Source organism: Malaclemys terrapin, chromosome 3 (assembly GCF_027887155.1).
Source record: "Malaclemys terrapin pileata isolate rMalTer1 chromosome 3, rMalTer1.hap1, whole genome shotgun sequence".
NCBI lineage: Eukaryota > Metazoa > Chordata > Testudines > Emydidae > Malaclemys > Malaclemys terrapin.
The window spans coordinates 54,224,590-54,239,185 of NC_071507.1; the positions used below are offsets into that span (position 1 = coordinate 54,224,590).

Sequence of the window (14,596 nt, forward strand, 5' to 3'; positions counted from 1 at the left end):
TACCAATGTTGTAGATAAACAGGTCCCAGAAGGGATCAGAGCTAGTTTGTCACACCCCAACTGGTAACCCGGATGGAAAGGGCCACTGACTTTGAACATACAAATATATTTTGGCAGGAACATCCCCCAAGCAGTGGTCCCTAAATTCTGTAATGACAGTAATTTTTAGGGAAGGAGGAAATCTTGTTCCTCTATCCTACTTATCTCTCCGTTCCGCCTCATATTACTGTTTATTACATCCCAAGTATTTTGGACCTGGAGAGAGACCATGATCTAGAATGGTAAATCTGTTACCTGGCAATTTCATTTCTGTGAAATCTCTCTCAGCCATCCCATCGAAGATAAGTCCTTTGGGTACCCACACAGTGGCTTCTTCAGGGTTCATGTACATGGGTTAATATGGTTGAATAAAGCATTATTGCTAAGAAGTTTACGTTTATCCTACTAATAAGAATTTAGTGTTTCAATACTGCTTTGGAAGTACGCGTTAGGAGTGAGGAGACAGATGGGACAAGTACTGGAGTGCCATGGACAAATCTGAGCTCCCGCCAGTATTTGCACGAATAGAGGTGCAACTCAAATATTTTGGCCTGAGAGAGAGGTCATGATCCATTACCTAAATAAAAAAACCCATGTTTTTTCCCCCCAGGTTATTTGGGGCATGCCGTACCCAAGGTGGCCTATCCAACTCTGTTTGCCGTGTCCAGTGAACACCGTCATGAATTAAGTGAGACAGTAATCATTATGAGATTTTCACATGTGGCCTTGGAGTCCCATCGGGCTTGATATCAGCAGGGTTTCCTGCACCCTTCCCTCTGCTGGCAAAGTTGTTACTGACATCTGTGGAATATAGCAAAGCTCTCCGACTGAACAATCTAGCAGCTCATTCTTGCCTGTACTCCAACATCCTGAGATGTGATAAGACTTGATTGATGGGGAAACCATTTGGTTCCCATCATTTTTTTGATTTCCTTGGCAGACTGATAGTATCTGACTTCCTCTTCTGCTGCATCTGGGAAGACTTTTTCTTTGTATTCAAAACAAACTGTGATATTGACCATCAGGGCTGTCCCATCCTTGGCATATACAAGGTCTGGTTTTCTTAGTTCGCCTTCAGCAGTGTGCAGTTTTGGTTTCTGATATACAACCGACTCAAGCTTTTACATTTCTTTTACCAAAATCTCACACAATTTATTATACCTTTTTATGTGGACATCGTCCCAAAGTATGAGATAGTGATTCATATTTAGCAGAACAGTGTCTGCATTTCATGACGGAATTGTTTTTTCCACGCTCTGGGTATTCTCTGGTGGGATATATGTTTGCATTCAGTTTCAAAGCCATTAGGAATTGGCGTTCTGTGAAACCCTGATGATAGCTCATCCAGTCATCGCTGATCGGATCATTGCGGAGATGTTCGATTCCACTACCTTGGCATGGTGGTTCCTTCCACTGGGAGAATTCTGCATCTCTCCAGTTACAGGGATTGGGTACTTGACCCTGGGACCTGGCCTCTCCCACTCATTTAGTGTTTCGTGGATGCTCTGTAGCATTCTGTTACTGTCAAAGAACAGAACTGGGTCTGTTATTGCAAGTACCACTTCTACCTTCCCACTTGCTGCCAGGCACAGTTTGCTGAACTCATCCTCAATACCACTAGTCAATGCAATGCTCTGAATTGTCTCATCTATGGACTGTGCAATTCTATGTAACTATCTTGCCTGAACAGATGGTATGAGGCTAGCAAGTCTCATCACTCCCAGTCTCCCATTTCTGGATCTGGCATAAATGAATCTACTGCAGGTAGATGAAGCCACCAAATGATGACCCTCCTAATGCTGTCACTGAGGGAAGAGCATAGGGTTCTCTTACAATTGGTGTGGTCTGCCAGATAGATAATTTGTGGCACGGTGAAGATTTTCAGTATGTCCAATTTTTGCGAAGGCCTGAGAAGTGCCCTGTCGATCCTCTTGAGCCACATGTCAAGTTTATCGGATAATGCTGGTTTGGAGAACCCAATCTACAGATCAACCTTTACCCCCAAGGTATGTCTCAGACTTGCCTGGTCTTATCATGTTCAGCCCGTCTGTGTCAATCTTCTATGCATAGGCTGTGGGTGAACTCCCGCTTTGAGGACGCTAGCCCACCCCTTCCACCCAAGGCCCTTTCCCCCACACGCCGGAGCCCCGAAACCCCATCCCCCTAAGAGGAGAAGCCCTGAGGGGCCCCCTGTGACTGGAGGAGCCCTGGTCCACCTGTCCGCCCCAGCTACAGTGGGCCGAGCCGCCGGCCTCCCTGACCCACCGCCCCCCATCCCCAGAGCGCCAGCCCAAGCTTCCAGCCCCCGGAGTGCCAGGCCAGCCCCAGGCTGAGCTGCCGTTCCCCCCGCTCCTGACGACCCCCCCATCCGAGTCGCCGCCCCCACCTCCTTATCCACAACCCCCCGCCAGAACCAGGCCAGCCCCAGCGTCAGGCCGAGCCGCTCCCCCAACCCCTGGCAGCCTGCCCAGCCAAGCCATCACACCCTCCCCCCTGAGTGTTGGGCCAACCCCAGCGCTAGGTCGAGCCGCCAGCCCCCCCACCTCTGAAGGCACTCCCCCAGCCAAGCTGCTGGCCCCCACCGACAGCAGCAGGACAAGCTGCCAGCCCTCCGAGCACCAGACCCCCCCCGCCCCGAAGGCCCCCACCTGGCCGAGCTGCCAGACCCAGCACCTGGCCGAGCCTCCTCACTTCCCCAGTCACCAAGGAAGAGGGACGTGCTGAGTGTCATCTGTTTGAATGCCTTAAGGATTTTGTTCTATGGTATATGGAAGAACACCTCTGTCACAGATTGCAAGTGATACGTGAGATTAAAAATACACAGATGTTAAATAATCACATTTTCTTATTTTTGTTACTAATTTAAAACAAAGAATTTAAAGACCCAGTTTGCTTGTCACTGTTTATGAAGTCTGTTTACCCTATGCATTTCCCTCAGCTCAGACAGTGAAAATGATTTCAGTGATTTGTTTTATGTTGGCTGCACTTTCTGGTTTTTAGTGTTGCAAAGTTGGGACTGCAAAAATGGTAGGAGAATGTTTAAGAGAAAGTGTTTCAGTTGAAGCTTAAATTGTTTTAAAATTTTTGTTTTTAGAAAAATCTATATTTAAGGCCAAGGTTTGAGTGGATATCATCCCTTGGATCAGAAAATAGCTTAAGTTAAAGAGGAAGATAAATATGAAATATTTACTCCAATCTAGTGCCCTGCTATCCCTCTGATAACCAGTAGGTGGCAAACAGCTCACAATGATTCGACCATCTTCAACTAGTGTCGTGTGACCTCAGAAGCTCTTGAAATTGTTTTAGGCCTAATAGAGACCTGTCAAAGTCTTAATCTCCCAGGTCTCCCATTTCTTCCCGCAGTCCCTTAACAAATGTAGAGTCTCTTGGATCTACTGAATGCACCTTCTTTCTCTTTTACTAAACAATTTGATTACCAATCTTTTTTCATATATAACAATGTCCCTTTTACACTGCTTGGACCGGCAAGTCTTTTTTTTTTAAATCATTTCATTTTCTTAAAAGTAAAAAAGAACAAGGGTTTGATTTATACCTATCAATCCAAGAGAATTTGGGAAAATGGAGAGAGTAAAAACTTTTGATAGGTAAAGTTTCACTTCTTACCTCAAAAATAATACATCTGAGAAAATGTTTTCAATAGTGATATTTTAAAATTCTATTACTCTTACACTTTAAATGAATTAGCAAAACTTCTGCTGAGATTCAACTTCCATTCAAACTCCTAAAGCCTGTTCCATAATGCATGCATGTTTTCTACTGAGAACAACGGGGTTTGAGGTTCAAGTAGTTACTTTGGGACTTTTTTCCCTTTTACTTTTAACAAAATCTTTATAAGTCCTGAAAACAAGTATTAGGACTGAGTGCTTGGTTTCTAACTAATAACATCCAGACTGCACCACAAATGTCATGTAAATCTTCTAGTTACTATTTGTATTACAGTAGTATCTACACACCCCAACTGAGTCTGACACCCCATTGTGCTAGATGCTGTACAAAGAGTAGGAGACACTACCTACCTCAAGTAGCTTACAATATAGACAGACAAGATAGATCAAAGGTGAGACAAGTATTGTTCCCATTTTACAGATAGAGAACTGAAGCACCAAGAGATTAAGTGACTTGTTCAAAGTTACAAAAAATAAATAAATCTGCAGTTGAGCCAGGAACTGAACCCAGATTTTCTAAGGTTCACTCCACCTGCTTTCTCTTTGATTGAATGTGTTTTAATGAGAAATCAAAGAAGTCCTGAGCTGGGTGAACTAAACATTTTAAATACAAGCTTTACCCTTCTTCCCAGAGCATATCTTGAGTTTCAATGGGAGAAAATGAATGAAAAGTTTGGCATTCTAAAGTCTCTGGTCTCCTTCAAATACCATTTTACGAGTCCATAGGTACCTTTTAAATGAGGTAACCTGTCCCTATACTGAAAGTAAGAGGCTTAGGACAAAAGGCTTTCATTTTAATTTCAGAAGTAGAGAAAAGGCCACTTCTGATACCCTAAAGAACAGATTTACAGCAGAGAAAGTTTGCTATGTAATATTATGTGGAAGTTGAGATCTAGCTTTTGTAAAAATCTTTGTACCATACCTACATTTTTCTGAAGTAGTGCATATTTTCCAGTCCTTCACCACGTACAGTGGAACCCCGATTATCCAATCTAATTGGGATCAGGGCAAGATCGGATAACCAAAAATCTGGATAAACCGGAGAATGGGTGACAGAGCTCGAGTTGTCAGCCCCGCGCATGGCAGAGCGTGGGCTGACATCAGGAGCCCCAGCTGCTCGGGGCTGATAGCTTGAGCCCTGCCACTGTCAGCCCTGGGAGGCTGGTGGTTCGGATAATATGGAGAGCTGGATAATGGAGGTTCAGATAAACAGGGTTCTACTGAATAATTACTGATAATGAATACTAATAAATACACTCATGCTATACTGTACAGCACCTTTTAGCCAAAAGGCTCAAAGCACATTAAAAACTTCACATTAGAGAATTAAGTTTCTCACACCTGTGAGATAGATACAATACTCATGTTACAGGTGGGCTCACTAAGGCACAGACATATTAAGTGCCTTGCAAAGTCACTCAGTGAATCAACAGCACAAATTGCTGTTCATCTCCTTTCTGCCACAGACCTGAAGTATAGTATCCACGGCTATTTGAAAGTGTGGTGTTTAAAAGTGACTGCACTAGCATTAGATGTAATGAGTCCTTTTCCTGGTACGTAAGGGGAAAATTTATAGTTGACTATATAAGTCTCAGGTTTTCTTATTCTTGTCAAGGATTGGAGTGGTTTGAATAATATTGGCTTGTCAATCTAAGAACTCCATTAAGGGGCTGGATGGTCTGTGAAGGTCTGTTGCCAGCATGCTAGAGTAAACAGGGGCAAGGGCAAGTTACAATTATTTGCATGCTATACCTACTGAGAGAGGGAAGAACACATTAGGATGGTTCAAGGAGGTATTAACTGTGAGTAAAGAGGTGAAATTAACAGAATAAATTGTGAGTTCAATACCAGAGCAGATTTCCTGACAGCGATCGCGATTAAATTGTGGCAAAAGTGTCTCACAGGAAGTGATGGAAATCCAAATGCTTGTGCTATTTAAAACTGGGCTGGAAATAATCCTGTAAATAATGTAAGGAGCAACGATGTATTGGCTGTGGAAATGGTCCAGGTGACCAGATAGGTGTTTCCTTTCTCTAATTTCTATGAATCTGTCATAACTTTAGCACTGAAGAAAGCTGCTGATTTACATCTTTTATTGAGGGGTGGGGAGCATGCACGTAATTTAGACAGAAAACTATCAAATTTTTAGAGGCAGCTTACCACCCCACCTTCACTTCTGTCAGCTATGAGCTACTGTGGGTGCCATAATAAGAAACATGGAGATGTGGACTGAAACTGCTAGTGCCTGAGAAAAAAATTAAGAACTTGCAGATAGCCAAACTAGATCTGTTTTTTTGAATATGAAGTGATTATGTGATATTTTCCTCTCAAAACACATACAACTCCCACTGATGTTCAAGAGGACTCCAGGTATGTATGCAGAGGGATATATCTCCAACAGAGCATCTCATTTTAGTATGCAGCACAGAACTCTAAGGAGAAGAGAAGGATGCTACAAGATTATTTGAGTAACAAACAGAAGAGCAAAGGTACAAACCGCACAAATTAAGTAGAGACATGGTGGCTGAGCACTGCTGAATGAATGTTGTTGGGTGTCCTCAGGAAGGAAAAAAGAAAAAAATTTGAAGTTGTATAGCCATTAAGAATATAAATGTAAACAGACTACCTGGGCCTCCTTACTGTTCATAGAAATGTGGAGCTGGAAGGGACCTAAAGAAGTCAAGTCCAGCCCCCCTGTGCTCTGGCAGGACCAAATAAGCCTGGACCATCACTGACAGGTATTTGTCCAATCTGTTTTTAAAAAACTCCATGATGGGATTCCACAATCTCTCTTGGAAGTCTATTCCAGCTTAACTACCGTTATAGTCAGAATTTTTTTTCCTAATACCTAATCTAAATCTCCTTTGCTGTACATTAACCCATTACTTCTTGTCCTACCTCCAGTGAACATGGAGAACAATTGAGCACAGTCCTTTTTATAACATCCCTTAACATATTTGAAGACCGTTATCATGTTCCCCCTCAGTCATCTTTTCTCAAGACTAAACATGCCCAGTATTTTTTTTTTCATTCCATTATGCTCTATGTTCCTACGTAACTCCTTTTGTATTTTTGGAAAGGTTATCATACCGTTTAGCAAATAGGATGTCTAACTTTGGTTTTAAAAGTGTTATAGTTTAAATACCATTGATGTTTTGTTTTCCTTAAAAAAACAAACAAACATACTTTCAGACTAGACAGTTTTCTTTGGGTCTGACCTGATTATTTGCATTCATGCCACTATCACAGATCTCAACAACAAGAGTGGTACTTCTTCAAAAACATTAACATAGTAAAAAAAGCCAACAGAGAAGGACAGGAGGGAGGAGAGGAGAAATAATGGCTTGCTTGATAACTATATGCAAAGGTTTTATCCATCTAAATGGTCAAGTAAAACAATACACAACTATGGCTGACTTTTCTTCCTTCACAGCTCTCAAGTGTTGGTTTATGAAGGCTTTGGATAACACGCTAATCCCCTATTGGGTTTGGTTACTCTGACCATTTAACTAGATCACCATACCTTTTGTTTTAAAAAAGCAACCCCCAAAAACTGATATTTTACTTATAATGACCAAGCTTTTTCTTCTTCTGTTTTGATTTTAACTGTACAAATAGTTCTGATCAATTCTAAAACAACAGACTCCATCTGAATGGTTTTATTGCATTTCTGGTTTCTGTAATTCTGGCATAGAGTCTACTACACTCACATTTGTATGAGAAAATTGGAAATGTGACAAAGTGTTTGAAAAGAACATCCACAGATTAGGCTGATTTGATTTTTTTAATCTCTACCTCTGTGAAAATGATGCCTTCAGAGAATATGGACCTGACGACATGGGTCCAAATTATGTATATTCATGAAACAAACTACATTGCCTGGAAAATATCCAGAGTTCCAGGGCCCGACTTTTTTTTTGATAGGCATTGAGTGGCCATATTCAAAAACCAAAGCGTTTGTCCAAATATGGACGATAAAATTACACTGATGTCAAAACGTTGTCAACCTAACCAGGTTTCCTTAAAAAGACAATGTTTACCCATTTTTGCTCTTACGCGCAAAAAAAAAAAAAAAAAAGTCAGTTTACTCAGCTGCTACAAGATGAGACAAAATGGTAGAAAAACAGCTTCAGAAATAACAACAAAAAATTAGTGTAAGATACTGAAATCCCCTCAAAGTGACTGAGATGTAGAAATGTTTGGATGCAAATTGCTTTCAAATAAGTTAATCATCACAATGGGCCAAAAAAGAAAAAAATATTTTAAAATAAGTAAAACCCAGCAAAATTTCTTTCCATTAACAGTTTAAACTCAGACTTGTATTTTCCCCTCAGTATTCTAGAAAGAGATAGGAACCATTATAAATACAACATGACAGTTTGATGACAGCATTATTGGGGGGTTCACTTCAATGAAACTTCTTACTTGTTAACCCTAAGTGCTTGAGCTTTAGGAATTGTTGCTCTCTTGTAAAATTGCACATGAATTGCACTGAGTCTGCCACACAAACTAGCCTACAGTAGTCAGTATTGAAGGAAAAATTATACAAATCCTCCCAGCCTCCTTAGCCCCTTTTTGGAAGAGTGAGCTAATCACATGATTCCTTTCAACATTCTCCCAAAGCCACAAGTCGCATCCAATGGCTATGATTCTTTGGTGCTTAAACAGTTGCAGTTGTGAGGACAACTTTCACTCTTAAGGAGGAACAAGGTTTTCTAAACCCTGAACATAAGGAAACACCCAGGAAATAACCTAGCTCAAACCTAGATAGTTGTGAGATTGCACCAAGAGAGTCTGGGTTTCCTGATGCAACACGCTAATGAAAATGCATTAGCAGCCCTGCCCCACAACTGCCTTGTGACAAGGAGCTCTGCTGTGACTGGGTACTCACCACTGGATGATCTCAGTAATTTGGGCCTCCCAGTGTGCCACAGATTCCTTTTTATCTGCCAGGTCTCTCATTTCTTCTTCTAGCTGTCGGTTGTTCATACTTAGCCTCTCAAACATGGTGGTGAGCTGAAAGAGGATTTAAAAACCACATTTAATCTAAAAAGAGCTATGACTTAACCCTCTTGCTCACCTACCTGATCAAGGAGTTTTGCCTCCCTGTGCCACACCCCTGGGTGCCCACTTTAAAAATCTGTATCACCTATCAGAATAAACTGCATGTGACAACAAAGGCTGAAACATTTTCTTCTCATGTCCAAAGTTAAGACACTTTGAGAATTACAATCTTGTGACATTTCTGACATATCTTAGAGCTTGATCTTGCACATTATAGGTGTGTAGTGTTGCATGTAGAAGCACAACTTTAAAAGTGTTGAGCAAGACAGAGAATGCAAGAGAGTCCGATCCTGTCTTACAGCTCTGCTCTATAGCCACCAAGTTATTCCTGCTTAGTAGCAGGAGTGAGGCCTATGAGGGGAATGTACCACTGTGTCTCCTCAGACACTCCCATTCTCTGCTCACCCTAATCCCTTTTTTACCTTGCTCATTTATAGAGAGTGGGATTCATCTTGCAACTTACTACAATTCTCCAAGAGATTTTCTACACAGAGCCGTTGCCAGTACAGCTGTGCTGGCATAGCAATGCCAACATAGCTTCCTAAAGTTGCATAAACCAGCAGGAGTTCTTCTGCCAACATAGCTACATACTACCTTTCTGAATGGCATTAGCTATGCTAATCCAAACACTCATCTGTTATCATAGTTGTGTCTACATTGGGGATTTTGCCAGCATAGCTAATGCAGCTTGGGTGTATAATTTTTTCACACTCCAAGCTGACAGCTATGCTGGCAAAATTTTGTGATATAGACCAATCCTAAATAGAGGAATATATCTAGTGGTTAACTTTCCTTTCCGCCATACAGGTTCTATTCACATGTGCACACCCTGCAAGATCAAGGCCATAATTGGTTTGTGTTAATATCAGGGATCAAGGACAAATTAGACTACATAATTATTTGTATAGGTCAAATTTGGACCAGAGACTATGCAGGCTTGAATCTACCATACAGTACCTGTATTTCTTTAAATACTAAATTATAACAGCAAATTGGAATGATGCAAAATTTAATCTATTTTCCCCAACATGATTATTAAATTGTATTTTTATCAGTAAAACGTGTCTCCTCTATGGCAAACATCTGTAATTATATTTAAATAGGAGTCCCCTGAGCACTTTTTACAGGTCCTAATGATTTGTGATTATGAATGTTAATAGGTCTATCTAAAAAATTCACATATGTCATTTTGCAAGGCATAATGAAAATCTTTAACAGAATAAAGCAAAGTATAAAAACATCAAGGCCTCTAATCTTATAGTACTTAAAGCTATATCTATATAAAGGTCTACATTGTTATGGAAATATTCTTAGTTTGTACAGTATGGTAATTTAAAGATGTCTTCCATTATTTTTTAAAATACACATAAAAGCAACTAAAAAAATCAAGTGAACTTCTTGCTTTAGGTAACCTTTGCCAACCAGCAATGAACTGGAATAACCCAGTGAAAAATGAACATTAAAGACATAAGCTAGCTTAATTATTTTTTTGCACCAATTTTTCTTTTCCACTCATCACATGGTAATGCTAACACAGCTGCCTTGTAATTTGTAACTTTTTAAGATCTCAAAGTAACACTTCATCTTCCAAGGTAGAAATGACGAAGTCATTGCATAGTAATCTACATGCAAGTACATGTAAAGTAATCACATTATTGGTCAATTATATGGTTATTTGGGTCATGCAAGCAAATCATTATTGTTTTAATTTGGCTTAAGGAATTGTGAAGAGTTTCTGTGAAAAAGCCATAAAATCAATATAATTTAGTTTTTTTTTAAAATACATTTAAAAGATCAGATAAGACTCGATTCCCTTCTCAAACCAAATGGGAGATACTCTTCTGTGTAGGATCAGTTGAACTTCTGATATATCCTATATCAGAGATTACATGTTGGTTCCAGTTACTTAAAATGGGTCTTATCCATCTCTGCTATGATCCTGTATTGTTGTCTTCATATAGGGTACTTGATGGTTGTAAAACTCTCTAGCTTCAGTCAAGCAACACTCACCTTATCAAGCTCATTTGAGAGCTTTTTGTTTTCCTCTGTTAGCAGAGTCTTCTCCCGTTCATACTTCTGTTTGAACTCCGTTTCAAACTCCTCTCTTTCACTTTGGCTAAGGTACAATATAAAATACAATAAGAAGTTTCATATACTGCAAACAATCCACTATATTGTTTGATTAAATGAATACTATAATGTGTGAGTATGTAAAGGCTCTAAAATTAATATGTACAGCAGCTGAAAATAAAAATATTAAACATATTATTAAAAATATTAACCCCCCTAAAATGTGAACAACATGATTATCTTCTTATTATTAGGACAGCAAGTCAGTGTGCTTAGTGTTATCGTTAGACAAAATTAACCTTCCTTCACTGCAGGACTGCAGAGCCTCAGGAAACTAACATTTCTCAGTCTTCTTGTAAGTACTTTACTCTTTGGATAGATCTTCCAGATGCTCAACAATTATAATTTTGCAGAATAAAAGATAGGAAAGGCATCGCCACAAATTCAGACATTCACAGTTAAAGGTAAAACCTTCATATATCCTACTTTGTTAAAATGGCATTTTAATTTCCATATATCTCTGCACTTCCTGATCCCAGGCAGGATTAAAGGCAGAACTGCCAGAGATGAGACCTCGACCTAATAGCATGCCATGCGTGGAACAGTCATTGGACTGGCAGGATTAAACCAGTGATGAGAAAAACTTCTGCTTACAATATTTCCAGGCTAATTTAGCAGACCTAAAAGGCCACTCATTGATGATTCACCCATCAGTATCAGTAAGAAGAGGATGGATCAATTGACCAACGGGGACACAATCATGACTGAACTGGAGACATCAATATCAGCAGATTCTCAAGCCTGTTCAGATGCTCATTCTGTGAAAAGCCTCAGGCTAGCTCCTGCTCCCTGCTTGCCTACTCAGATGGGTTTTGTTCACCACAGAGGGAACACGTGTAATATAATGCTGAATTAATCAACATTATCCTAACTGAAGGAATCCCTGTGGATTTGCAGGTGAATGATGCTGCTGTGGCCTTCTCTCCCTGCTAAATGGAGCACAGTTCTCTCCGTCCGTGGGATCAGAAGAAGGGTAATACAATGCAGCAAAGCTACACTGCTCCTGCTCCCCCCCACACACACTACCACCACCACCTCAAATCCACCCTTTTTGGATCACCTACACTTGCAGAATTTCAGGAAGACCACTTCATAGCAACGGTAGGTAACAAGGATGTACTTTACCAGTGGGCTAATTAGGCTGTGTCACACATAAATACTAGTTCAATAAATATCTTTGTTCATCTATTCAAATGCTTAGTAGGTACTCACTAAAACGCCAGATAAAATAATTATCAAAAACTCTGTCCTGAAGTGTGTGAATTTAATTGCAAACAGGTCAGTGTTTCAGATTATGTGATGAGTAAATTATATCCTGGTTTTACTCTGTCTCTGAGAAAGAATTTGGCAAAGAGTTATAACAGTTCTGCGAGAACATCCTTAAAAGAGGAGAGGCCGTCGATGGCTATGCTGAGCCCATTTAAGAGTATTCCTGGTTTGAATTTCCTACTCCTAATTTGAAATTCATTTAATGTTTCAACCAGACTTTGAAATATAGTACACAATATTAGGTTAAACTCTGAAATTGTTTGTTGTTAGGCATCCTTTGAAACATAACACTTCATTCTACCAGTGTACCATATTAATTATTACTGTTTAAACTCCAATTCTGAAATCTACCACCAATCCTTTCCCAGACTAAGAGATTCCATGCATATGATGAGTAGACTGGGCAGTAGCCAGAAAAAGATTACAGCATTAGGGGAATGGATAATGAGTCTCACTGCCATGTATGAGGAGCAGAATCAAGCCTAACTTCTCAAACAGTAGATTAACCCCCCCCCCTTTTTTTTTTTGTTTAAAAGAGTTTGGCTAACTCTTTTTGTTTAGTTTTGTGTGTTTATTGTTATGATTTGTTTTGGTTCCTATGAATTTTGTCTAATATTTGCTCTGTAAAGCCTTGATCATCACAGCCACTGTGCTGATGGGTTTTTAGGATTTCTGCCAACTCCTGTTTCTAGGGAGGGGAGAAAAGGGACAGGATACATAATTTACATGTTTTTAGTATTTGTAACTGAAGTTCTTAGTTGCAATGGTGATAGTTAAGGCTGCAAGTTTGTCACGGAAGTCACAGATTCCGTGATTTTCCAGGATCTCCATGACTTCTGCAGCAGCCGGTGCAGCTAGTCTGAGGACCACCTGAGCAGCTTGGGCAGCCCCTGGGCCAGCCGCACCGGCTGCTGCTGGGGCAGTCTCGGGCCACCCCCCCCCCCCAAGCAGCAAGAGTTTGGGTGTGTGTGGGAGGGGGCTCAGGGCTGAGGGTTGGGCGTGAGGGCTCAGGGGGGCTCCCCTGGAAGAGGTGACATGTCTCTCACTCAGTTCCTAGCTCCACGCGCTGCCTCTGTCCACAGGCAGCGCCCCCGCAGTTCCTGGCCAATGGGAGCTGTGGAGCCCGCGCTTAGGCCAGGAGCAGCACGTGGAGGAGCTGAGGGAGGGACATGTCGCCGCTTCCATGTAGTCATGAGGAGCCAGGTAGGGAGTCTGCCAGGCCAGCCAACACCCCCACTCGCACCAGCAGGGGTCCCAGTCTGCTCCCCCCCCCCAAGCACTCTTGGCTACCCCTCCACAAGCATCCGTGGCACCTACCGGCCGCCCCCATAAGTACCCATGGCACCCCCCCCTCCAAGATTTAGTCAGGTGTATATAGTACAAGTTATGGACAGGTCATGGGCCGTGAATTTTTGTTTACTGCCTGTGACCTATCCATTACTTTTACTAAAAATACCTGTGACTAAAACGTAGCCTTAGTGATAAGTCCCTATACCAGTAAATCAGACTGATCAGGGATGAGGCAAGGGAAGCAAAGGGAGGAGATAAAGAAATGTAATGGGGGAAAATGCAGCCTCAGAAATAAGAGGTAAATGGAAAGCTCCACCTACTGCCCTCAAGTATCTTCTTGACAAACCTCGAATCCCTGTCTCAGAAAAGTGATAAATTCCACTGGCATATACCTTGGGCAGGGAAGAAGATCAAAATCTCTCTCTCCCATCAAACTTTTATTCTCCTCTAAACCTTAGCTGTCTATCTGCTCACAAGCGATAGAAAGTATACACATACACTAGATTGTCTTTTATTCTCAAAATAATTGTGAATGAGCCACAATAAACCAATGTAAAATATATCTTCTAAGACATCGTGTAACCCTTAACCTCATTACTGTGATTGTGGGGGAGGGCACAAATTATTTTATCTTGCTATTGAAACAACAAAAAGGGGCCTTGAAGTCAAACTCAAACCTCCAACATTTGACAGACCTGTGTCACACCCTATACAAAACTGACTTATAAACCTCTATGCTCTGTAGTGTAAACCATCCATTAATTCACAGGTTCAGAAGAAACTTCTCCTAAGGACAGTCTATTCCATATTGTCCAATGCAGGTTTCTCGTAGTTTCCGCTAAAATATTTGGTACGGATAATTGTCAGACACAGAATATTGGACTAGATGGATTAGGGGTCTGATCTTGTATTCCTGTGTTCCAATAAGGCATCTGTTTCATGCCCTGGTAAATCACAAGTTATCACACCTTAGCATATTGTCATCAGTATGGAAAAAATAGCATTTTTTTCTCCCTCTGAGACCTACACACTTGGACTACTGGTATTAAGAAAACCTTATCTTTAGCAATGGAGGGATCTGAAAAATAGTACTAGTAATTGTTTTTAAAAAACTATGA

At 40.9% G+C, this 14,596-nt stretch overlaps 1 protein-coding gene across 7 annotated transcripts in view; it reads right to left on the reverse strand.

The window, feature by feature from the left end:
* Positions 1 to 14,596, reverse strand: part of CDC42BPA (CDC42 binding protein kinase alpha) — a 339,222-nt gene that overhangs the window by 71,328 nt on the left and 253,298 nt on the right. For all 7 annotated transcript variants that reach the window (XM_054023831.1, XM_054023829.1, XM_054023836.1 and 4 more), the window contains exons 16-17: positions 10,800 to 10,905; positions 8,617 to 8,741 (exon numbers count right to left, since the gene is read on the reverse strand). In XM_054023831.1, coding sequence (XP_053879806.1) covers positions 8,617 to 8,741; positions 10,800 to 10,905 — 231 coding nt within the window. The remainder of the gene's footprint in view (positions 1 to 8,616; positions 8,742 to 10,799; positions 10,906 to 14,596) is intronic.